Here is a 25,916-nt window from a genome sequence, read left to right as displayed (position 1 = left end):
CCCCCCCCCTCCCCCCGCCGTGTAACCTGAAGGACTCGGATGACTGGACTTTCTCAAAGTTGTTAAAAACATCAAAATTAAATGCATTGAATTCGCGACATATAGCTCAGTTGAGGCAGCTGAATGACATCATTTATAAACCAGATGTGTATTTAAGGATTATGTAATTATGTGTTTTTCTGTGAGATGCACACATACTCATTGTCATCGATTGTGTTTATTCTGACCTTTCAGATGGATTAAGATATACTCCTTTGATTGGTCAGGTAGAACTTGTTGTTGCTGAGTTATTTAAGACAGTGCGGTTGAGTATTTTAAGAAATGTATTAAGCAGTATAGCCGATCGCAGCTATTCTGTGATGACAGATGAATTTGGTGTACTTGAACAGTGTATAGGCCTTACAAAGCAGTTGTAGACGTGGTTTGTCTCGGGTTGCCTACATAGAAATTCAACCAAAGACAATCAAATGGTTAAGGAAGCCTGGAAGAGTCAACAGGAATTACATGTGTAATTTCTTATAGCTGAACAATGAAGAAAAATCAATGAGGACAAATCCACCCGAGGCTCTCGTGCGCAAGAAAAACAAAAGGGCCGAAGATAAAACAGGGAATTTATATGATATTCTGTTGTAAATATTCCTTAAATCTCAAGCCTGGATTGTTGCAGTTCCTGGTTGTTATTTTCTATGAGGGAAAAAAAAAATCAATACTCGATATCATGAACCCATACTGCTGCTTGCTTTGAATACCATCTCTGGTATCGCAGTGAGGTTACCATTAGACCCAGAAGAGCAGACCAGTACATGCATTAGTACCACTATCTCCAAGCACAAATTATACTTTAATGTTTGCTGTGTGTGCAAAGTGTGTAATATCCTACTTTTCAGATCATGTAAGAGGATTTTTCCTTTCAACTATTTCGGAGACGGCACCTGCTCAAGCCTTGTTTGCCTACACACACGCCTGCCTGAGTGGAATCTAATTCACAGAAATCTATTTCCAACTGGAAACAAATGGTGTTTTAAAAGCGTGCCTGTACAGACTTTCACCTGCCTGAAAAATACCATTGCCATGGTTACCTTTTTTTCCAGTAACAATATAATGTTGCTTTGAGTGCTCTTAGATGAAACTACGACACAGTATCGCCTCGTTCTCTCCCGGAATAGGTCTGAGTGTGTACAATATAAAAGAGGCTGTAATGTGTGAAATAAAGCCTTGTGATGAGAACAGAAACGTGTGTCTGTTGCGCTTGGACACAGAAACGTGACAAAGAAATACATTTTTAGACGATTATGCAGCCATTTCTCATGTTCGAACATAAAGGCTGAGATGTGGGCTATAGGGAAGAAGTTTAACCATTTCATGGACAAACAGGTTCCTCTGGTTTTTGGCTGCTGCTGTTGCACAAAGCAGAAGCCTCCAGTTTTCCCATCCCCCTTCTCATTCTACACCACTGCAGCCCTCAGCAACAGTTCAGCACAAAAGCATAGTGTTCAGCTCACATATAACTGAAAACAACATAACTAAAGCTGTAAAACACATATGAGTCCAGCCGGTTTAATCTTTCTGATCCAAGAACTTTATTATATTGACGATATACTGCGATAACTCTGTTAGGGTCAGGTTGACGAAATAAATGACAACGCTGTCACGTAGTGTGTATAACCTTGTATTGCTTACGTGTTACGTGTCTCCACTGACGTGCCTGACAGTTACACAGCCTCGCTTGGAACAGGAAATACTGTGCGTGGCCGATAATGTATCTGAGGAGTTGTCTACAATGAACACATTGTGTTTCTAACAGAAGACTGCACTCTTTTCAAAACAGCATTTTACAGTCACACTGTGTAAAATGCAGCAGTAGCTGTTGAACAAAATGTGCTCACAAAATGAATGGCTGTATGTGTAATGACTAATTGTGCATAAACAACTACATTGCAAGCATTGGCGCAAGCAGTTGGTTTCCCCCCCCCCCCCCCCCCCACCCCCTCGTGTGAATGACCAACCTCCCTCAGGAACATTTGTGCCACTGATGACAGAAGGAAAATATGTCCACTGAGCTCCCCTTGAATCCCTGACTTAAAGCGGCGGCATACCAGCCATCTCTGCTTTCGTCAGCTGAAGTCTCAAACACAGCGCTGCTGTGTGCTCAGGCCTTATCCGTCGCCTCAATAAAACAACGAGCGCTTGATGTACATTCAAATGCAGCTCCTGCACAGCAGTATCTATTGATATGAGTCAACTTCCATGAGAGCACTGCTCAGATCATAAAGCTCCTAAGAAGAGAACATCAAAAGCGAAAGCTTGGCAAAACCGTTTGAGAAATTCAGCTGTGTTTCCTCGTTCATATGCTCTTGTTTCCTTTTTGTTTTTAAGATAAGCAGAGCTGAATCTCTCACATCCAAGCTGACCTTTTTTAGTGTCAGAGCTCAAACAAATCTCAGAGGTTTAACCCCCATGCCCTTAAAGGTGGATTTTGTTGGTGAGCACATATAATGTATGTACTCAAATATGATGTACACAGACAGTGGAATTACAAAATGTATTGTGAACCTGAGACAGATATTCGTATATGAATGAAGAATATACTGTTTGAGGAGATGTACATCTTTTGCACTATTCACTCCTCCCTGGAGGTGTTTTCAGGTCCCACCTCCCTCAGCTTCTCCAGTCTCTGCAGGGTCTCCATGATGTCGAACTGCCATTGTTTTACCTGCTGCACTGCGGTCACTCCTTCCTGTAACACAGTTGTTACTGTCAGTGTGTTAGTGAGGGGTCATATTGTATCTACAGTGTTGAGATATGACCCACGGCATCTTAGCTTCTTATATGCATTTAATAAGTGTTCTTTAAAGGAATACTTCGACATTTTGGAAATGTTTATCTGCTTCCTTGTCAAGGGTTGGATGACAATGTCTTTGTCTACGTTAAATATCTATGTGAGGCGACAGCAGCTCATCTCTTTCTTTGAAATCATGAGCGTTTCTTGGGTTCGGTTCATTTATCTTCGCATACGACTGGAAACATGGGGAAACAGTTAGCCTGGCTCCAGCCAAAACCCACCTACCAGCATCTTAAAAGATCCTGAGTTAACACCTTATATCTTATTGATTTAATCCAAAAATCCCAAGTATAAAACCTCCAATTCCACATTTTACAGGGATTTATGTGCTGAACTATTTCTTGGTAGGACAAGTTGCCACCAACTGAAACTCCAGGAAGTCACTGTTAACGGACAAGAAATAGTCTCGCACACATCCCGCCATAAACAGCAAGTTGACATTTTATACTTTTTTTGTTTGGATTAAAAAACAAGAGCTGAGCTTTAGCTGTTTCCAGTCTTTGAGCTAAGCTAACCTAACAGGCTAATGGCTGTAGCATCATATTTACGGTAACATACAGATATCTGCTTTGTATTGATCGTCAATCTAAATTTGAGCGGGGGAAAAGCAATTTGTAAATTTACGAAAATGACAAAACTGTTCCTTTAAAATCATCTTTAAGCTAAACCAGACATCAACATTAACAGGAGGAAAAACTCACATGATTTTTTACATTTGTGTCGGCCCCTGCAGCTATGAGCAGCTTCACTATCTTGTATCTGTTGAGTCGCACAGCATCATGCAGGGCTGTGTCTCCCTCCTGAGAGTAGAACAACATATTAATGGCAGGAAATTAATTGTAGAAATGATGAAACACAGAAGCCAAACACTCTGTTGAGCGGATGCCTACCCTGTCCTTGGAGTTGATTTTGGCACCACAGGACAGCAGGTACTCAACAATGGCGGTGTGGCCTGTTCTTGTGGCCACATGCAGAGGAGTGCTGTACAACTGGAGTGTGGACATTGACACATAGTCACAGCCAAACACATACTGGACCAACTGTATGTCAGTATAAGTCCTACGGCCTGTTCACGGACACACAAATATGAGTCCCGGTACAAACTGAGGCACAACTTTAAATGTTCATTCACCTTATCTCTAGCATTCAGGTCAGCCCCGAGGCTCTTCAGGGCTTTGACAACACCCGGGCTTCCCCCTCTGCAGGCCCAGTGTATGGCCCTGGAGCCCAGCTGAAACAGTAGGATGGTCCCAGTCTATTAATAGCGCTCACTTCAGGCCACTAGAGGCTGGAGCTTTAGTGAGTGAAGATAATCTCAACCAATCTCATCATCATCTTCACAAACAAGGCCTGTGCCCGCACGTCTTACTTGATCTTTAAAGTTGATATCGGCTCCTTTTTCTAAAAGCGTTTGGATAACTGCAGTGTGTCCTTCCAGAGAGGCACGGTGTAGCGCTGTCCTCTTCAACTGGAGAGTTAAACATATCATGAATAGAAATGACTTGTAGTATGTTGTAAATGTATCGAATCTACTTCCACACAGGGAGCGCATACCTCATCATGGACATTAGGGTTCCCACCATCAGCCAGATACTTTTCTATTACATTCAGTTTGCCTTGACTGGCTGCATTCATGAAATCTGCAGTATCCGTGGGCCCTATCTGTCACACAGAAACACATACACACACACACACACAGAAACATAGGGACAGATGAGAGAGCGTGATTCAATTGTTATGTCTCTGATGTGCACATGAACATTAGGTTTCTGAAAATTGTAGCTCACCGCAGGGCTTTCCACAGACACCCTGGGCGAGTATGTTTCCTTGATCTTTTTTTCCCTTTTGCACAGCTCTTTGAGATTCTCTCCTCCACTCAAGTCCAAAATCTCACATTGTAGGTCTGGGGAGATACTCCTCCCTGTCTCCTCTGCCTGGAAAAGGACAGAAACAGCGATAATGTAGAAAACACAGTTGGAAAACCCAGATGAGAGAGGTACTATTGGCTTGTAAGGCAAATGTGCCAAGTAGGCTAAGAGGTGTTGACAGCTGGGAATGGAAGTGTTCATGTCAAAGTAAATTCACATCGTAGCGCAGGCTACACTTGGCAAAAACAAAAGTAACCTTCCCCAAAAATTGTCTCTTATGTGCTGTTCTTTATGTTTTTTTTATGAAGTTTAGGTCAACCACTGTTGACCATTATAACCTCTTTTGTTGGAAGTTCATTTTTTTGTTTGGTTCAAATAAAAGGAATACAAATTATTCTCAATCTGTGGCAAGATAGACCGTGTTCTGTATTCCTGTGTCGGAAATAAATGCTAAAGTCAATTTGGCATCACAATAAAACTTTCAACCAAATGTCTTGACACACAAGATTAACTGTTGGAGCATTTATCAAACGGATGTTGAAGTAGGCTGACAGATATTTTGTCCGGGGCTTAATAATTTGATGCCGACATGTTTTCTAGGATATAACAGCTCATTAATTCACATGTCCTCACATAAAATAGCCATTAACATGTTTTCACAAATCAGGGCTTTTCAAATTGTGATACTGTGGCATGAGTAACATTCATTATTTTTAAGAAAAATTATAACAATTATCATTCATACTTACATATCAAGGAAAAAATATCAGAAATGTTACGTTGGAAATGTTAGTATTTCTCTCACTTACCTGAGCTTTCTTCTCTATTCCTGTTTTATGGTCCATCACAACGTCTTCCATCTCTGTTTGATACATAAAAAGATAAAACAGTCAATAAAGTAACTTTGAATAGCTGAAGCTTTTGAACTTTAACTAGTAACCTGGAGTAAAACGGACAGACTGCATGTCACTTTATACAGAAGCGCTGCGAAGCCCAGACTGAACCGAGTTCATGGTGGGACATAGTGTCACCCCATCAAACAGGTGTGTGTGCACTTTGGTGTGTGTACAACTGTGTGTTTGTGCGCCAGCATTACAATCTCCCTCTCTTTCCCTCTCTGGCATGAGCTGAGGGTACATTCATTCCACAAGCTCCTGGTTTTACTCACTCCTGTTGTTGCAACAGTGTGTACCTCTCGTCACATGAGTACAACCCTCATAAACACATTATGTTATTTATAAAGGTTTCATTACTGCCAAGTGATGCCTTGTAAATATCAGTTTGAAAGCACACCAACAATCAATCACTGGCCAACCTCGACTTTGGTATTTTTTCCAAACATTTAACATCAAACTGAACACACACACACACTAAAGAGAAAGCATCAAACCTGGAAGGGGTCATCCAGTGCTTCTTTATCAATTTTTCCTTTCCAATGAATTGGTTTTCCGGACACTCCCCCTTTTTCTTGCTGACATTTACATGCAGATTTCTATCGGATGGGATAATTGGCCCCACACATGCTTATTTACAGGCATTCCTGCCAGAGTGTGACAGAGTGCCATGTTAATGGTTAACGTGTTCTTGAGGGAGGCAGAGTTCAGTGGAGTAGGAAGCAGCAGCAGCCATTTTAGCTGCACAGGACACTGCTTTTCCCTTCATGGAGCAATGGGGAGCTGACAGTTAACCATCCGCTTTACATCTCTACCAGGCTGGCTGTGAGTTATACTGTTCACATTACTCAATTGATGATCCTCTTGATGTTTTAGTGTGTGGACACAATTCAAACATAGTGTTTGTTTACATTTGATAGTGAAATAGGTAACATGGTTACTCTCCGAGATCGGCAAAATACTTTTATGTTTTTATTAAGAATGTTTTTCTTTACTATAGAGCAGGGGTCTCAAACTCCCGGGCCGCTACGTCATTTTATGTGGCCCGCGAATCCGACAGCAAAAAAAAGAAAATAAAGGTAAAAACTTTTCTTTTTTTTAAAAGTTAGACTTGATAATAAAAATATCCCCATCGTCGAAATTCTGAGATAGAAAGTCGAAGTTATGAGATAGAAAGTCATAACTATGATAGAAAGTCAAAATTCTGAGATTGAAAGTCAAAAGTATGAGATTGAAAGTCAAAATGATGAGATTGAAAATCAAAATGATGAGATACTTAAACAGTCATAGAAGCAGCTCTTTGGCTGGTTACTGTACATTTAACATGGAAATGTATTGTGAGTACATTGAAGACTACTTTAAACTGTGAATGCAGAGAGTTATTTAACAATATGTTACGAGTAGTGACATTTACAACCGGCCCTTTGTGGGCGACCATGATGCTGATGTGGCCCGGAGTGAAAATGAGTTTGAGACCCCTGCTCTAGAGAGAAGCAATATTTGTGCATGGCAGTTTTGTTATAAAGGATTTTGGTAATAATCACTACTGCCAGTTGAAGGATGTGTGTGTTTCAGGTGAAGGTGCCATGGTGACGCTGAATCACTTGAGTGTAGAGGCCCCGGACGACGGCTCTCCACTCCTGCCTGAGGCTGCAACACCAACGCCTCTCTTTCACTGGCAGCAAGTGATTGCAAAGACTGACTCCAGGGAATCTTTCCTTGGCAGGTACATCTCTGCAGGCACTCTATTTATTCTGTGTACCTGTGGATTAATGCTATACAGCTGTTGTTTTTTTTTATCTCTCCATTGTATAGGAGAGAAAACCTTGCCTTCAGTCTGGTGCTGCTCATTGGATGCTACTCGGCTATTCTAATTCCTGCATATCTCCCCTTGGATAAAGTGGCAGCTCTCAGAGACGACAACCAACATCCTGAAGATTTGGTATGGAGGCACATCTTAGCGATCAGTTTAGATCATTTCTTTACTCTTACCTAATCTCACTCTATTTTTGCGCCTCTCTTCAGGTCTTACTAAATCAGTCAGCCTCCCTACTTTCAGGCCCCTGTCAGCCTCGCTGGTGCTTGAACCACCTCAAGCCCTTGTCGTGTTCTGCAGGCCTCCTAGACATCCCTGTGTTTGTGCAGCAGGAAAGGTCTGTGCCCTGGGATCTGTCCCCTCCTCTGGGGCTCCAGGGCAGTGAGGAGCATCTGGCCCTTGCTCTTGCATCTCTGCCTCAGCTTGGCCTGCCTCCATCGCTGAAGAGGGAAGGCAACTGCAGGCGATGTGTGGTGGTGGGCAGTGGAGGGGTTCTACACGGGAGCCATCTTGGATCCCATATAGATCAGTATGACATCATTATCAGGTTTGTGCACCACCGTTAGACAGACAGGTGGAAGGATATCTTACTAGTTTACTAAGGTTAGGGGAAAAGCTTGATGAAAATACGCCGCATCAACAGAACAAACTCCATTTCATACGTACATTTTCAACTCTGTTACCAGGCTGAATAATGCTCCAGTGTCTGGCTATGAGAAAGACGCTGGTTCTCGCACCACCATCCGCCTGATTTACCCAGAGGCAGCACCTCGCTCCGCAAACGAGTACAAAAACACCACCATGGTTGCTCTGGTGGTCTTTAAGAGCCTGGACCTGGACTGGCTCACTTCTGTCATCACCAAACAGCCTCTGGTAAGCCAATACATCACCGGAACCATTGCACACACATACAGCATATTACATAAGCCACTAATGTGTCACAGCAACTCATGCAGCAACACCAATATCACATCATCATCACACTCACTGCCTCACACGCTCTACATCTCCTGTGTAGAGCTTTTGGTCCAAAATATGGTTCTGGAGGGAGGTGGTGGATGATATTCCACTGAGACCAGAGCACTTCAGGATCCTCCACCCAGAGATTATTCACAAAACAGGACAAGTCCTCCAGAAATATGCTCTGAAACAGGGAAACGTGAGTTCTAACATGTTTTTCATGCTTTCATACAATACTGCATACCAATAAAAAAAATTTAAAAGTAAATCTAGAACAATAGCCCTTCTGAGTAGCCTAACCGGTCCTGAATAATATAGTATATTCCTTGCTCAGACATGTGTTGACTTTGCTGTAAACCTATAATAAAGGGAGTGAAAGATGAGCAAACACAACCTCCCCTTCAAGAGGATAACATGTTCATTGTATAACCCACTGCCCTTTATAAAGGGCTTTTCCTATAGAACCATATCATACTGGTTGAACAAATAGATCATTTGTCCTCTTCAAGTGGATGGTGCCAACACTGGGCGTCAGTGCGTTGGTGATGGCTTTGCAGCTGTGTGACCAGGTGAGCCTGGCAGGTTTTGGCTACGACATGCAGCACCCATGGGCCAGGCTTCACTACTATGAGACCATACGCATGGACGCAATCAAGGCTCAAGTAAATTTAGATGACTAAACAGTGATGTGCATTTTTTAAGGCTCTCAAGTCTCATGTTTTGATTTTAACTTTGGCTCATTTCTATTGTCATCATCCAGGTGGTGCACGACGTCAACGCTGAGAAACTCTTCTTGAGGGACCTGGTGGCTGCAGGAGCTGTGACAGACCTCACAGGAGCTCTGTGAGTCAGCAGAGGGTGATAATGTACTGAACCTGACATGCACTCCTTCCTCTCACTGGGAGCCTGTCCTCCATAACGGTGCCCCGCTGGACGAATCCTACAAAGTGTGAACTGACCTTTGAAAATACTCAGTCTCCCGGGTTGACTGAAGAGTGAGCAAATTAAAGGTTAGACAAGCTCATGATTGGTAAGACTTAACCTAGCATATCTAGTAAATTCAATGAATTTATTGCATATAGTAATGGTCATATGGATGAATAATTGTGTCATCACACATGGGAACATGATCAGCGACTGACTTGGCCGATTTGTAAAAATAATGTGATGGTTCAATGGTTCAAATAGTGCTATTACAATTGTGTTTACAATGACTCAATAAACAAATGAATACGAGAGTACTGATATTTATTGTCTGCACAGAACAATCTAAATTATTTGAGACATACAATAATACCTATTGCATGCTCCATTCATACATGTTAAGACACTAGCAGTAGTAAAGGCAATGGATACAGTATCTGTATTCATAAAAATTGATCAACTGCAGTTTTTAAAAAAGTGAACACAACATTTTTTTTAAGTGTTACTAATAAATAGAAAACAGGTCAGAAGTGAGAATTCAAAAATATATTACAAAAATCAAGATATTCTAAATGGACTTCACACAAAACAGTGCATGTTGGTGTTTGACTGTGTTTTAATGAACAACGTTAGGTGAATCTATCAGAGGCTAAATAACCTTACACACCATTAAAAAGGTGGAAACGTGAAACACAAGCTGGACACCATATATCTATAGAGCGTAAACAGTTGTTTGCCAAACAACGATCGAGTACCTTGGCTTCACCGTGACTCAGTTCAAGTGTGTGGCTGCGTCTACAGCAGTGGATTGCGTGAAGGCTCCCACAGCTTGCTTGCCAGCTGCCTGCAGTGCTGGAGGATGATCTCAGCGGGGATGACCCCCAGGTGAACTGTCAGCAGCTCGTAACACTTCACCACCTCGCCCTGGTGATTCTTGCTGTAGTACCTCAGCAGCTTCCTGCAGGACACATTCCTTTCTATAGTCAGCAGCACTCTTGTTTGGATTAATCACATCTATTTTTGGCATTCGCTGTTTACCTGTAGTAGTCCCAGGCAAGCATCCCAATGGGAGCAGAGTCATCAGGAAGGATGGGTATGTCTCCTGCCTCCAACTTGAAGCCCTGATTGATCAGATTTACAACTTATACGATGCTGTATCTTTTACGTTTACAGTATTCCAGGGTGCTTAATTCATTTTTGTGTTATTACTGAATACTAAAGCGTGACATTCCAGTAACGTACGGATTCATTTTCAAACCAGAGGAAGTAGCAGAAGTAGAAGTCTCCGTCGCGCAAAGTTACCGTAGAGTAACCCTTCTGGAGATAACGCCGTGTTGTGTTGACCAGGCTCCACAGCTTTAGGATTGATGAGTAAGGAGAAATTCATTTAAGACAAAAATGAGCATAACTGTTGAAGCAGTAAACAATTTAACAGAATAGTTCATATTTTTGGGGGGAAATATGCTTATTTGCTTCGTTGCAGATACTTCTCTTTTAACTGTATGGTAAATATGAAGCTAGAGAATGTTTTAGCTTAGCGTAGCACAAAGACTGGCAAGCTCACTTATAAACATGTTATATGTTCTGGTTAAATCGGTTTAAAAAAAAAATAAAGTGTAAAAATGACAAAATAGAGAGGTTATGTGCCGGACTATTCATTTGCCGTGAGCAGTAACTTCCTGGCAACTGTTTCCCCCTGATTTCAGTCTTTATGCTATGCTAAGCTAAGCTAAGCTAAGATTGTAAGAGTGGCATCTATTTTGTCATTTAACTATTGGCAAAGATTTGTTTTTTTACAGATGAAAATGGCAATATGTTGTAACCTAGCCAGTCAAATTAAATCATTTATTGAGATTAATAATTAAATATCGCTGTTTCTTTGCACTGAAAGCAGGAACAGACTAAAATGAGACTTAAATGACTCGATTACACGAACAGTTTCTGGCGTGTATGCTTGACCTTGCTTTTGATGAACCGAGCCAAAGGTCCCTTCCCGAGCTCAGATGTGTTGCGTTCCGTCAAGTTGAGCGATGGCGCAATCATTTGGCCGGTGGAGCGGTCCACGCAGATAAAATGGATGAGGCCTGGGAAATCCTCCAGGTAAGTGAGATCAGCTGGGTCAAGATCAATACATTTCAAAGAGATTTCTAGGCGTTTGCATGTTGTAAAAAAAAAAATGCATGGAAAAGTATTTACACACAACAAGGGAGCGGGATTATTTTGCTGACAGGATATGACACCATGGTGATATTTCTCCTGCTTTTCACCAACAGGAAGTCCTTCCAGTCCATCAGTTTCTCTCTGGGAGACAGAGAAGGTGAGAGAAAACGAGTGGAACAGAAAGACAGTGAAAGAACAAGACAAAGAGAGAAAGAAGATACCGACATGAACAACCAAGGCTGCTGTTGTGGACTGTCTTGCAGTTATGTGTGCACGAAAAACTTGTTCCAAAAGTTCTCAATGGATTGAAATTTGAAAATGTCACGAATTAGTTCACATTATAACTAATTATAGTGCAAAGAGATGTTCGGCTGACTGATACACACTGCACCATGGTCTGGGCTCGCTCCTGCAGACCGGGGGAGAGACGTTGTGGAATGTCACTTTGTCGAGACTCGAGGAGGAAACACTGTCTGTATACGCCACACAGCTGAGTCTTCATCTTCTTACACGATGGAATGAGACTAACACAAACACATGAACGTATTCATTCATATCATCACCAAACTGCTTTGCTATGAAGCATTTCAGCCAGCAGAGGGCGGCAGAAGACTTACTGTCTGCTGAACCCAAGTCCTCCTCTGGTGAAGGCCAAGTTCTTGAACTCTGTCCAGTCCTTTTGTAACTGCCCAGACTGGATAGAAAACAAAGGAACAAAAGCAGATTGTATTTGTGCAGCTCCATAAACCAAATATATATACACACACACACACATATATATATTCATGATTAAATCCCGTTATAATAATATGCCAGGTCCTGACTATTTTGCCTACGGTAACCTTTTCTATTAGGTGCTTTTATTGGCTCTTCAGTTGATTTATTCAAGTTAAGATGGTGGTAACAAAACAAATCTTCAAACAAAAGTTCACTTTGTATTCAAATTCAGAAAACAAATCTTTCGGCCGGTATTCAGTGTGCGTCAAGAGAAAAGAGGCACAGTTCGTACAACGTTAAGTGTCGTTTTTTTCAGCACATACAGGAACTATAAACCGTTTCATGGTTTGTATGAATGCTATAATAACAAAGGAGGGTTGAAGGAAGGTAGACAGATAAGTTCAGTTGACAGACTGTGATAGAAAAAAACACATTTTAAAGTTAAGATAGTTCTTGTGAAGGAATTATTTTAGGGTGTTATTTAAAAAGGAAGGTAAGCATGTATTGGTGAAATGTAAAACCTTTGCAGGACATGTTTTGTATGATGCACAAAATGCCGGTACACATACAAACACACACCTGTATCTCACTCGGCCCGAGGGCTTTGATGAATTTATCAAGTTTGCTGCGGACTTCATGGATCGTCCGCTGGCCTCTAGTAGCAGCAGATCCTTCTTGGCCTTCACTTAAACGCTTCTCCAGTTTGGCAAAGGCCTCCAAAAAGGTGTAGACTGACATGGCCACTGCACTGGTGGGAATCTGACGGCGTAAAAAAAAAAGAAAAAAAAGTGATGCTTCAGTAGTTCAACAAGGGAGCAAAAACGTGTGTGTATACTGTGAACACTGCAGACGTGACGACAGTAAGCTAATTGTGTCCACATGACAGTCGTACATACATGGAAGTGTGTTGGTGTCCACAAACCTTTGTTAGCAGCACAAGTGTGATGCCCGGCCACAGAGGCAGACAGTACATGGAGTGAGGCATCATGGGATACAGCCCATCTTTGAGCGAGACCTCTAAGAAGACTCTGCGAGGGGTCGAAGGGTCGGGCGGAGGAACCTCTAGAGTTTGCAAGCTGTCCTCTGCCATCTGAAGACATTATAATTTCAATAAGTCGACAGGTCTCATTGTGTTTATTTTGCGTTGAACCCGGATTACCGTAAGTCTCAGCAATAAACATTCTCACCTGGACGTCTGGGTCCACAAACTCAAACACGGGTGTACTTCCTCTCACTGGCTTGTCTCCTGACACACAAACATGAACATACAACATACTGCTGTTGTTATATTGTGAAATGAGAAATAATAGACTAAATATGAACACACGGGCTCTTCTACACAACCCACCTGAACTGCTTGAGTCTCTGTCTGTAGGGGAGGGCTCCGGCGTGTAAAAGCTTTCAGGACCAGAGCCGGATGTACTCTCAACATCCTCCACAGACAAACAATGAACAATCAGAAACCAGGTGACCAACATGTTGTGTTGTTACCGTGTGAGCGGCCGTCTGCATCGTCTACCTCGGGATTTGGATCATCCTGGTCTGTGTTGCTAGGATACATATTCTGTGCCATGATGATGAGGGCCAGGAGGTCTGAGGTGGAGAGGGTGCTCGCATTGCGGCTAGAAGGAGCGGCAGAGCAAAGAGACGGCGTCTTTTATAAAAGACATCTTATTCGAATGAACTAAAATGAAGCCTCTTCACGGTCTTAGAAGTTATCAATAAGACATTGCAAGTTGTGGAAGACATGTTAAGGGTTTATGGACACATCTGTACCTGGAGTAGAATGCGAGCAGCTTGGTGTGGACCAGGATGAAGGCGTGCATCACCTCCTCTCCTGCCCGCTCTACACTGCTGTTAAGCTGCTGAACTAAACGGCGCTCCAGGAACTCGATGCACTGCTCACACAGCGTGGGGTGAATCAGCCTCTCCACCGCCTGAGAGCGGGAGGAGACGACACGAGAGCGAGGGTGATAATGACGACGTTAACCATTGCATACATCGTAGCCTGAGCATTGAAAGTGATGTATTTGCCCTTTAAACATTGTGACAGCCCCCGGGGTGGACAGGGGGTTTCACGACAACACTGACCAATAAACACAACCAGTCGGCAGATAAACGGTTCAAGTGAGGTTTTTACTGAAGGTAGAGAGGGGAAAGAGGTAGGATAGACACTCAAGAACACAATGTCCGCTTTCCAGAGGGAGGGTCGGGGTCCAATTCCACGGGTCGGTGCACAACGGGTATTCCTCAGACGGTCCAGGGCGCGGGCAGGAGCAGGGTAGTCGTACAGGCAGGGGTCGTGAGCCGGGCGGGTAGTCAGACGTTCCAGGGTGATCCAGGGGTAAGGCAGTCTTCTCCAAGGGTTTCTCTGATTAGCTACTTCTTCTGCTTCTTCTGCTTCCTCCTCTACTCCTACTCTCTCCCGGTTTCCTGTTGCCTGGGCCCTTTTGTAGTCCCCTCCTCCTCCTCTGATAGGGTGTGGTCGCTCCCTCGTCTCTCCTCCTCAGGTGTTGCTTGTTGGGCTGATGGTGGTTTGGCGCTCTTTTCCCTTCCCTGACATGGGGGCTCCGCCTCCATGTCCGGCAATATCGTCCCTCTATCACTACCCCTCTGGGGTTGCCCCTCCGGCTGCCACAACATGTACAAACTGGCTTTTCAAATAGTAGAGACCACAAAATGACCTTTTACTCTAATGAGAAAGAGGACTGAAGGATAGCTGGTGAGTCAAGTGGTTTTTTGTTACTTTGAGAATTAAAGATTAGATGTAATAGGACCAGGTCTACATTTCTCGGATAACAACTTAAATGTCAAGTTATAACTGGTTCACTGTATAGCTGAGTAGACAGCCTTAGAGACACAAACCATGAGCTTGTCATTCTTACCCAAACACACAAGATGAAAGATTGTACCGCAGACACTTCAACACACACATGATTTGTAAAAAAATAAATAAAAGGAATAGAAAAAAAAAGGAGGTACAGGGAGCCGACAAAATAATATAAACCCCAAATAAACTGGCCTTTCTGCCCATTCCTCCCATCGAGTGGTTAACGTTTCCACATCCTAAATCTGCCGGAGCAATGCACACAAGATAGTCAGGGCGTCACGAATAAATAATGCCACTCAAAAAACAAACCAAAAAGATAAATGTTTACCAATGTACAAAAGCTGTATGGTTGATGACCCAAAGACCCAAATATATCCCTGAGGGGGAAAAAAAAAGACTACAAATATGACTAATAATGAAATATATCATCACAGACTCATCTAAATAATAATAATAATAATAATAGGTGTGCATCATCATAACACTGACAGCTCAATAAGGTCTCTGGCTTTGCTTTATTGCATACAGGACTCCAGTGATATTAGCTTGAAGCGGTATCAAGACAGCAGGAGCGTGCACTCGGCTGTAAAGCTGTGCATTCTAGTATTATCTTGCTGTATATAATCTGCTGAGAAAAACAGAACACTCAAAAGAATAAACGGCAAGACTTTTCCTGCTGTATAAAGTAGCGAAGCACTGCACCTCCACTAAGAAGCTCTGGTCGTTCTCCCGGAGGTGGCTGTAGGTCTCCAGCAGGCTCTGGAGGAACTTCCACAGTCTCGCTCTTTGCTCCGTGTCCTGAGGACGCAGTCTGGTGACAAACACAGTTCATATATCAACCGCATGCCTTGTTAAAACGGCCCGGTATCAAGGGGGAATGCACAGAATGTCTCACTCTCTCCTGAGGAGGTTACTGCTGAGGGTGACCATGCCAAACAGGACCTCGAGCATCTTTTTCATCACGTAGATCTTTCTCCTCAGATCACCTTCTCCCTCCTCGCCGTCTCCATTCACAGCAATGTAGAGACACTCGTCGAACTGGGGAGGACACAAAATGACCTCATCAGCTTGCCTTGAATAAAATAGAAAATGATGAAGTAAAGATGATAATAGTAATACATTTTAGTTGTGTAGTGCTTTGAAAAAGGTACTCAAAGGCACTTTACATGGTAAAAACAGAAACAATAAAAGAAATATAAACAAGGCAGAGAGATGACATTATAACAGTAAAAGAACAAAAAGAACTAGCATCACAGGTTAATAATATGGAGGGAGGAATCAAGACGGGAGAGGAGGATGCGTGGTTGATGGTTTCAAAGGCTGCACTGAGGTCCAGTAGTATCAGGATGTTGAGGGAGTGGTCATCTGAGGAGAGGGTCATTGGTGACCAACCTCCACAAAGACGAGGAGGGATTGTATGCATCGGTTAACTCATATCTCATATTCATGGACTACTTTATTGCGTTTGTACAAGCCCTGTAAAGAAATCAGTCAAGTGTTATGCACGACCAAGCGCAACAACCACTTGCCCAACGCGCCGGCCGTAATTACGTCATTTTCTGGCACGCAAGCTTCACGCCGGCTTTACTACAGCGAGGAACAAACTAAGCCATCGATGCATCGTATGCCGAGTTTAAAACAGATGTATTAAAACAACCAGGATCTAAATATGTAGTGTAAAACATGGCTAAAACTGGATAGAATTGTATATTTGTGAAAGGGGAGCGGACTAGATGATTGTAGGAAACTGTCCTCTAGGGCAGTGATTTTCAACCGGTGTGCCGCGGCACACTAGTGTGCCGCGAGAGATCGTCAGGTGTGCCGTGGGAAATTTTCTAATATCACCTAATTAACCATTGTCGGGTGTCTGTGCTGTAATAAAGTGTCGCAGATAATGTAATACTCTTCTATGGCAGTGGGTGGCAGCAGAGGGATTTAAATACCTGTAAAGACAATAGAGTTAGTGCTGCGCGACACGTGACAGTGACAGTTTGGGATCAAAGCAAGACGAGCAAGTGACAGTGATGAAAAAAAAAAAAAAAAAAGGTAACAGTGATGGAGAAGTTTTTGAGAAGGGAAAATGCAAATGCCGAACAGGGCCCTGGACAAAATTCTGACCCAGATGAAGGCCCAAGTATGAGTGGTCGACAAAAGAAAAAAGACAAGACGGTGAGCTCGAGGCAATACAGCGAAAGCTATCTTTCATTTGGATTTACGTTCACCGGGGATGCAACGGCACCGAGTCCGCTGTGCTTGGTGTGTGGTGAGAAGCTATCCAATAGCGCCATGGTGCCAAGCAAGCTTAAACGCCATCTCCAAACGAAACAGCCTTCCGTTCAAAACAAGTCGATGGACTATTTTGTACGCTTACGTACAAACAATGAGAAACAGGCAACTGTTTTGAGAAAAACCACGAAGGTAAACGAGAGAGCCCTCAAAGCTAGCTACCTTGTTGCTGAACTCGTAGCTAAAACAAAAAAGTCCCACACCGTGGCAGAAACATTAATACTGCCAGCTTGTAAAGCCATTGTGAATGAGATGCTCGGCCCTGACGCGGCCAAAGAGATCGCTAAAGTGCCTCTCTCAGATAACACAATTGCCAGACGTATTGATGACATGTCTGCGGACATAGAAACTGTTGTTTTGGAAAAGATGCGCATCAGTAAGAAATTTGCCTTGCAACTTGATGAGTCGACGGATATTAGTGGACATTGTCAGCTCTTGGCCAACGTGCGTTTTGTGGATGGAGAAGCCATTAGAGAAAACTTCCTATTTTGCAAGGCACTGCCAGAAAAATCAACAGGAGATGAAATATTTCGGGTCACGTCGGAATATCGTGACAAAAGCGGGCTTACGTGGGAAAACTGCACAGGTGTCTACACTGATGGAGCCGCAGCCATGGTCGGGCGCATCAAAGGATTCCGTTTAAAGGTGCAGCTCTGGCAACAACATGTGCAGCGTGGCAACCTTGAGATGTTCCCACTCACAGGATGGCAACACTGCTGCAATGTGCGAGGTGATTGGCAAACATTTGAAAACTCTGGAGGAGAAGTTGTCATTTTATTTCTCTTCAGCCTTCACAGAATGCCTTGACTGGGTTAGGGACCCATACAGCTCAGCATCCGTTGCTGGAAAGGACATGACTTTAAAGGAGCAAGAGGAACTCATTGAACTGAAACAAGATCATGGTTTAAAGCTAAACTTTGCTGATCTTCCTTTGGACAGTTTTTGGTTAGCTGTTGCCAAGGAGTTCCCCATTCTGGCCAACAAAGCTATTTTGACATTGCTCCCGTTTTCAACCACATATCTGTGTGAGCTGAGCTTCCCAAGCTTGACAGCGATAAAAACTAAAAACAGAGAGAGACTGAGAGCTGTTGAGGAAGAGCTTTGTGTGTGTCTTTCTACCATTCCTGCCAGGATATCCATGTTGTGTTCATCGAAACAGGCCCAGGTTTCACACTAAGTGAGTACAAATACATTTAGAAACTATATTATTAACTATATGTATTATATGTACTGTGTTAGTGTCTTTTTGTGTCATTTTGGTTGGTGGTGTGCCCCAGGATTTTGTAAATGTAAAAAGTGTGCCGCGGCTCAAAAAAGGTTGAAAATCACTGCTCTAGGGGAATAAACATTTGCATGAGAAAGACCTCAAAGGCTGAATGGACCAGAAGCAAAGTGCTCATGCGCTGCAGGAGGACAAAGCCCAGTTTGATTCCTCAACAAGACTCGCATGACAAACATGCCGCTTCACTGTAAGAGCGGCCTGCACTTTATCGAGGTCGCGGTGCTGTTGCTAAGGCAAAGTTCAAGAATAAAGAAATCTTCTTTACACATGACGGCATTTCAGAACAAGATCAAAAGTCACAAAATCGCATCCTTTGTGTGTTTTTAATGCTTACGGGTGGATAAAATAGTCTGGTGATTTGTGCAGGGGTGAAAGAATTATTGCTGAGGAAGTCAGGCGCTACCTGGTGTAGGACGTAGATATGGTTGTTTTCTGTGGTGAAGGAGGTGTAGCTGTCACCCAGCCTGTCCACCATGGTGCTGCAGGAGATGATAATGGGAGCAAACAGAGTGCTGATGCTGTCCTCGAAGGCTGGAAGCTGACCATCGCATTAAAGAAAAGGGAAAGAATAAAAAAGGTAAAGAGAGATTCAAACAGCTACAGGAAGTCAGTTAACAAGGCGTACACACAGTATGTGTTTATCTTCTTCCTCTTTACCCCCTGGCCGTCCTCTTGAGACGCCCCATATCGCTCCTGGACATTCTGCTGAAATTCTGGGTCAGTCCAGTGGAAGAGGACCTCGGCGCTCTCACTGGCTATCAGCAAGCACTTCATCTGGACCACAGATTCACTCCAGTCCTGCTTCGCTGTGCGATTCACTCAAACCTCTCCGCGAGCATTATGCTGTAAAGAAAAAGGTCAAAAGTACAGAAGCAAAAGATATAAAACAGAGTCTGGAACAGTATTTATAATACTGTAGCCACTGGAGAAACTGAAAGAAAAGGAGAAACTTTTTATCCACACTCCATTGCTCTTTGACCTAAAATAAACAGTATCTAAGAGCTGATGTTTTATCAATGACAACCTCTGGTGGGAGTAAGGTCAGTGGCAAACATGCCAACTGTAAGGGATTCCAGGAGGCTGTCAGTCAACGCACATATAAGAGTCCACTGTACGTTCACCAACGAGTTTTTTGAATGATTTGTAAGCGTTGTGACTGTGAGGCACGAGGTCATCTTTGGAGAGCTGGTGATATCAGCATTCATTTGATGAAATGTTGGTGACTGAGCTTTGTAAACGTTTTGCTCTCTGAAATCAGCTTACTCCAAATATTTTTTTAAAACCCTCAAAGACTAATCGCTAATACACTCAACTCACAATCTTTTCCATTTAGTACAGAGTACCTTTTGTTTCATTTTTAACAACTCCTTGTAAGGTAGTGGACTACATTTGGACTCGTACTTACCTCACAAAACAAAATCACAAAAGGTGTTTAATTAAACAATGATCGTTAGGAAATACCACTGTGAAATCTTTCTGGTCTGACCGTCATATGAAGGCATAACACATGCTATTGCAACACTTCCTTCATTTTGCCAACCATCATCAAAGTTGTGCACACAGCCTGCAGTGCTGACCATCATGTTAATGTGCCGTGAGTGTGCGTGTTGTGAAATTGTTTTGAAACGAACCCAGTACTGATAACCTGATATCTGCTGTATCTCATATGGACTGTACATGTGAAGTCAGACATGACATAAAAGGTACAAATTCATACATTTACAGATTTTCCCTCAATTACATGTGTAGCTATTTGCAGATGGTGGAATGTAACTCAGTATATTTACTCAAGTGCATTCAATTTTGAGGTACTTTCTACTCCACTATATTTCAGAGTGAAATATTGTACTTCACTACATTTATCTGGAAGTTGTAGTTACTTTAGAAATTAAGATTTGTGCATATAAAGAGCTTAAGAAATATATGTTCTTATAAATTAAACTACCAAACAGTATATACAACAGCTGAAGTCGATCAACACAAAAATGTATTGGAAACTATTCTGAAAGACGTTTTTCATGGAAAAGCATTTCACGGTTCCAGCATCACAAATGTGCTGATTCTTTGTTTATCCTTTTAATCATTTTGAATCATTTTGAATTTTGTACAATTGGTTGGACCAAACAAGCATTTGGGGGAATGTGTCACTTTGGACTCTTTTCAGTATTTTTCATAAACCAAGTAAACACTTGGTTGTTGAAGAAAATAATCAGCAGATTAATCCATGATGAAAATAGTCATTAATTGCAGTCTGATACAAAATCTACAGTAAAATCCTGCTTTTACTGTAGATTAATACATGAATAATGACAATCAATGATATAACATATATAATAGGACATGTTTCTGCATTGAGTTATAGTACATGTAATACTTGTGTATTTTCCTGAATATACTTACATAGGGCTACTTTTACTTTAGGTGACATTTTCATTATTTTGACTGTAGTATGTTTACAGTATTAGTACTTTTACTTCAGTAAAGGATATGAATAATACCTCCTACACCACTGCCTGTATGGGCCTGTATGTAGGTCACAGGGTTTATTTCAGCTGATGCCTTTTATTATCTGAAGCTGTTCCGATCCGTAAACTACATCCCGTGTTTTACCTGGAGCCCTCCGTTACTTCCCCTTACCAGACTTTGAACTTCCTCGATGCTCGCCGACTGTCCCACGTACAAAACAAAGACTGTTACACTTCATGTCACGACTCACTCTGTGTTTTCTGCGACGGGTGGTCCCAGCATCTCAGTCCAGTGTCTCTGTTGCCCAAAACGGCAGCTCTCCTCAGCTCGTGGACTCTTTCCTCGCTTCCTCCCACAACACACTTCGCTGGGTCATGTGACACCAGCAGCAGGAAGTGTGCGCTGATCTGAAAACAGCGATATCACGCTATGGGGACGTTGTAAGACTGCTTCTGGGTTAAGAGCTTGTAGTAAATGTGAACTTTCTCCTCAATGGGTTGCCTTCCTCGAGGAGCCTGGTGATCAGCGACGCAGGAACAAGTCACGTGCTGGTGCCTAAAGTGCGGCGCATGACTGAGAGGCTGCGCTGTTGAGACACTTTGGTATTTGTGGAATGCAGTTTAATGGAGGTGATTGAGATTTGACCATGTTGGGCAAATCTCTAAGAAAAGTAGGCCTAATAAACGAATCCACGAGCAAAATGTGTGTGAACACGAAACACAGCAACATCTGAACACACCATTACTGATTTTATTTACTTTTTACACACAGAGGAACAAGAGACATAAAGATCACAAAAATACAAAGATTGATGCTTGTTGGCCTGGATTATTTTTATTTACATGAACTTGGAACATAAAATACAATTATTATCAAAGGGAGAAGTTATGAATTGATTGCTTAAGGCTTTCCAAAACATATACATGGACCTGCAAAGCAAAGACTAACACACTACTATGGGTAACAAAAAACACATTATATAGGGGAGATAATACATTCTCAGACATACATTACATATATGCTGCATATACACAGATATACACTCACCAAAACACTAGGCTGTTTCTCAGAGAATGTTTTGATGGCTACAACAAATCTGTGTTGTATCACAATATTCAGCACAGATTGTATGTTTGGCTTCTGAGCGCAGCAAAGAACCTCATAGTAACATAAATATTTATGTTTTATTTACCTTGCTTGGGTCAAAATGGTCCAAAATGCCAAGAGAGTTCTACGTTGTGGGCCAAAGTCTAATCCAGTCCATCGGTTTTCTGGGGATCCAGCGTTCATGGAAGTCTTATTTAAGCTGACTCCTGTATATACAGAGTAAACATCATGAAATCCTCAGTGTATGTTAACATGGGAAGGGGGCCTTGCATGTCTCAAAATGGATCACCGAGTGTAAACAGTGTTAGGCAGGCCTGGGTAACAGTTACCGCCACTAAAGAGGCACTGTCACGCAGAAGTGGCCAGATACGGCGCAGTCGGACTAAAGGTAGAGGGGTATATGAAGTGTGCCAAACCAAACCGTTTCTACGGATTGGCTACAATCCTGAATGTCACTATAAGGCCTCATAGCTCGATATTGCTTTGGTCAGTTATTACTTACAGGTCAAGTACTCAATTTACTCAACAAACATACTTTTTATTCCAGTAAGCTATCGTTTCAAAGTAATTATTAAGATCATGTGTTGCCCTGGCACACGGTTACATTTTCCTGTACGTATCAAACATGTGACTGATCTAAGAGCACTTTAAACAAACACTGACAACCGATTTCAAGCAATTTTCTTGAGAAAGTGCAGCCCAATTCCTGCTCTCTCTGTACATTAGCACTTCTGCTCACTCTGTTTTTCCAGGTTTGAATGTGCTTTAAAAATAAAGCATGTTTACACATTCACCTAAATGTGAACACACATATGTGCTTCGTGGTATGATGAATAATATTTTTCTCTTCTCTTGAGACCCTCGCTGAAATGGACCAGGCGTTAACGAGTCTAGTTGGATTCTTATGTGTCAACAATGTTGGCCTGTTTGAAATGAACCGCATGCGAGTGAGCATGAGACTGTTCCTGTCGTTCATTTCTGAGGCCAAACGTTTCTGCTGAATACATAAAAGCTCAAAGCCCATTTTCCCATGAATGGAACTTAACGAAACAAAACAAAACATAATTAAAGGTGCATGCTTTGGATCATGGCTCTTGATGGGCCGCCAGTGTTAATGACTCACTGTCATGAAACTTCAGTCCAGTTCAAGCCTTTTGTATTGCTGTCGATATAAATCAGTACAGTGCAGTCTTTACTACCGTGCTCGTCTGGGAGAAACTGATCAAACATTTGAGTCAAAGTGCACACAAGATCATCCATCTCCCTTTGACATGACCCTACCAAGCAGATCCCAGTTGTCTGTGCATCAGCAGACACTGAGCCAGCTTTGGCCCAGGTTCAGTCTGTCTGGGCCAAAGCTGAGGTCTGGAGGTTTAGCCCCATCCTGGCTTCATGTTTCCCATCAGCAGCTGTCTCATGCAGGGACAAGACAGCACTCTTCCCACTACAAAGACCCGCTCCAGCTGTTTCTACATCTGGGGCCTCAGAGTGTAACAGTTTGTGCATGTCTGTAAGAGTGTAAGGATGCTGCTTGCTTGAATGTGGCAGTTTATATTATTGGTTTCTTTCTGTCGGAGGGCATATCTGCTTTTCTTTGTGCTCCGTGGGCATATATCATAGCCTCTCATCTCTTTGTTTCTATTCCTTGAGACCATGTGCTTCTGTTATATCCCTAGAACCACTGAAGAGTCATTGCTCAATGTTAATTCACACGATGGGACGAAGCTGTCTCATGTATGCAACTAGTGAGTCTACAAACAGAGTTTAATGTTGTTCAAAATCTGATGCATTTCTTGTTTTAGTGCAAATTGTGTCATGGTGAATTTGACAGTGAGTGAAGCTTATACAAAACAAATACAACTTTCTAGGTATTTGTAGGCGTTTATTATCAATCTAAACTTTTTTTTAAGAAAAAATAATATACAGGCACACTTCACATATTCAAATAATGCTCTCAAAAAGAAATATGAACACCTCTACATCAACTATGAACAAATATTCTTTCAATTTAACATGTTCGGGTACGGAACCTGCTCCCGCTTATGTTCCCCCGTGTAAGAGTGTAGACACGTTATCATTATTCTAATTCATGTCAATACAGAGAACACAATGACCTCTTTACTCACTCTTTGGTTTTAGTCTTGAAAATAAGAAGCCAATCTATATATTAGATGATAAAATATTATGAAATTAAACTTTAATAAATGTGAAACATAGGTTGTGAATCATAAACCATCTTATAACTCCTTTTCTTGCAAAAAGAAATATGTCAGTCCCATCAATCATACAATTATTCATGACAAAATATTTTAGATTTTTCTTTAGAGTTGGGGCATTAGTACCACTAACATAACAGAGACTTTTATAACAGAAATATGAAGACAAAGCAAAGTATAAATTAGATGTGTACTGTGTGTAAGTAAACATATCAAGCTTAAATCACTTATTTTCAACACTCTCTTTATGTACAATACATGATCTAATAATATATGACAGTAAATCTGTACAAAATTATGTAAAATATATAATGTATATTTAGTACAAAAAAACCCTAGCAGCATAAGAGGATTATAAAACGTGAGATCACACTGAAGATAGTGAGAGAAACTGGTATTTTTGAATTTTTTAAATGAAAGCAAAACCCAGATTTTGTCTGGATGCAGACTGCATTTGAGGCCAGGTGTTGTGGATGGGTTCACACTGTTCTTCAGCTATGCATCGCTGCTACACAACACGAGAAACCTGCAGCAGAAAAGCAATGATACACACAACATACAGCCTTTAAAAGGAACAGATCTTCCCTTGAAGCCACTTGATATGGAAAGGGAAGATACGTATACTGTCAGAGGCAAAACAGACTGGAGAGACACATCAGTAGCTTTATCAATAAAACGCATGCACACACACACACACTCACCCAGAGCACTTAGCTTGTCCAGGAATGGCCTTACACACACACCATGGCATCTTTCTCTTTGTGGAAATGATCAACTCAAAGTGAAGTTGACGTGTGTATGCTGTTATGAGTTTTCTCTCAGTTGGTCAGTGAAAGATTAGAAGAAAAGAAAATTCTTGGCAGACACAGAGATAAACTCCAGGTTCAAAACCACAAAACAATCACTGTCCATACAAGTCTCGTGGCATATGAGGAGTTGCTGGTGAAAATAATTGAAAAGTGTTCAGTGCAGCCCTTTTGATGTGTTTTGGGCAATTCTTTCTTTGTCGGAGCAGAGAAGACAACAAGGAAAAGTCCGGGTTTATTTGGAATTGAAATATTACCATTGAAATAATGGTGGAAGAGGTTGTTGCTGAACTAAAGGACTGTACTGTAATCAAGCCAAGTGTACACTCTACTGAAGTGTCCTTGAGCAAGACACAAAAACCCTAACAACGTGGTATTCTGACCTCCTGTGTTTTCCCAGAGAGGTGGAAAAAAAAGGAAGAGCCACACAGTTTTTAAGCTTTGGGTAAAAGACGGTTTGTGGGTCAGTGCTATCTTCGGCAGGCGTATGCGTTAATGTTTTTGATGACGTAAAAGCCTATGGTCAAGGGAGGCATGGCTATCGTCCGTCCAGCCCTCAATGTCTTAGGCTTCAACTCTGGGAATGTCTCATTGTCCACCATGAGCAGCTGCTCCCCGTTCAGCTGGACATATCTGAAAAACGGAAATACAGACCGCATTAGTTAAGTGAGATAACATTTTCTTCACCTGCCTTCTGACACAAATAAAGGTCAAATAAAGATGTGTCCATTAATAACGTTTTT

General features: G+C 42.1%; 4 protein-coding genes across 4 annotated transcripts in view; 1 reads left to right on the top strand and 3 right to left on the bottom strand.

The window, feature by feature from the left end:
• Positions 1 to 2,620: 2,620 nt before the first annotated feature.
• ankrd2 (ankyrin repeat domain 2 (stretch responsive muscle)) lies at positions 2,621 to 5,570 on the bottom strand (the record flags this gene model as incomplete). Its single annotated transcript, XM_079280176.1, has 8 exons — positions 2,621 to 2,737; positions 3,544 to 3,642; positions 3,733 to 3,831; positions 3,975 to 4,073; positions 4,212 to 4,310; positions 4,397 to 4,504; positions 4,630 to 4,776; positions 5,520 to 5,570. 8 exons carry the CDS (start codon positions 5,568 to 5,570, stop codon positions 2,621 to 2,623), a joined length of 819 nt encoding a protein of 272 aa, XP_079136302.1.
• A 789-nt stretch (positions 5,571 to 6,359) lies between these two features.
• Positions 6,360 to 9,316, top strand: st3gal7 (ST3 beta-galactoside alpha-2,3-sialyltransferase 7). The gene is made up of 8 exons (XM_079279853.1): positions 6,360 to 6,428; positions 7,179 to 7,329; positions 7,419 to 7,545; positions 7,629 to 7,966; positions 8,106 to 8,292; positions 8,438 to 8,578; positions 8,889 to 9,041; positions 9,140 to 9,316. The coding sequence occupies exons 2-8, from the start codon at positions 7,190 to 7,192 to the stop codon at positions 9,224 to 9,226; spliced, it is 1,173 nt and encodes a 390-aa protein (XP_079135979.1). The 5' UTR covers positions 6,360 to 6,428; positions 7,179 to 7,189; the 3' UTR covers positions 9,227 to 9,316.
• A 324-nt stretch (positions 9,317 to 9,640) lies between these two features.
• On the bottom strand, positions 9,641 to 21,466 carry hps1 (HPS1 biogenesis of lysosomal organelles complex 3 subunit 1). The gene is made up of 18 exons (XM_079280955.1): positions 21,295 to 21,466; positions 19,236 to 19,421; positions 18,982 to 19,116; positions 15,906 to 16,048; positions 15,713 to 15,821; positions 13,957 to 14,117; positions 13,700 to 13,802; positions 13,529 to 13,613; positions 13,368 to 13,426; positions 13,103 to 13,270; positions 12,760 to 12,939; positions 12,081 to 12,157; positions 11,850 to 11,987; positions 11,540 to 11,604; positions 11,263 to 11,408; positions 10,546 to 10,659; positions 10,342 to 10,424; positions 9,641 to 10,261 (listed from the first exon to the last, which is right to left on the bottom strand). The coding sequence occupies exons 2-18, from the start codon at positions 19,350 to 19,352 to the stop codon at positions 10,099 to 10,101; spliced, it is 2,046 nt and encodes a 681-aa protein (XP_079137081.1). The 5' UTR covers positions 19,353 to 19,421; positions 21,295 to 21,466; the 3' UTR covers positions 9,641 to 10,098.
• Positions 21,467 to 24,036: 2,570 nt separating this feature from the next.
• hpse2 (heparanase 2) overlaps positions 24,037 to 25,916 on the bottom strand; it is a 49,334-nt gene continuing 47,454 nt past the window's right edge. The window contains exon 12 of the mRNA XM_079279931.1: positions 24,037 to 25,806. Coding sequence (XP_079136057.1) covers positions 25,644 to 25,806 — 163 coding nt within the window. The 3' untranslated portion in view covers positions 24,037 to 25,643. The remainder of the gene's footprint in view (positions 25,807 to 25,916) is intronic.

This window comes from Melanostigma gelatinosum (genome assembly GCF_949748355.1).
Source record: "Melanostigma gelatinosum genome assembly, chromosome: 12".
NCBI lineage: Eukaryota > Metazoa > Chordata > Actinopteri > Perciformes > Zoarcidae > Melanostigma > Melanostigma gelatinosum.
This window is presented reverse-complemented; position numbering and strand designations above follow the sequence as displayed.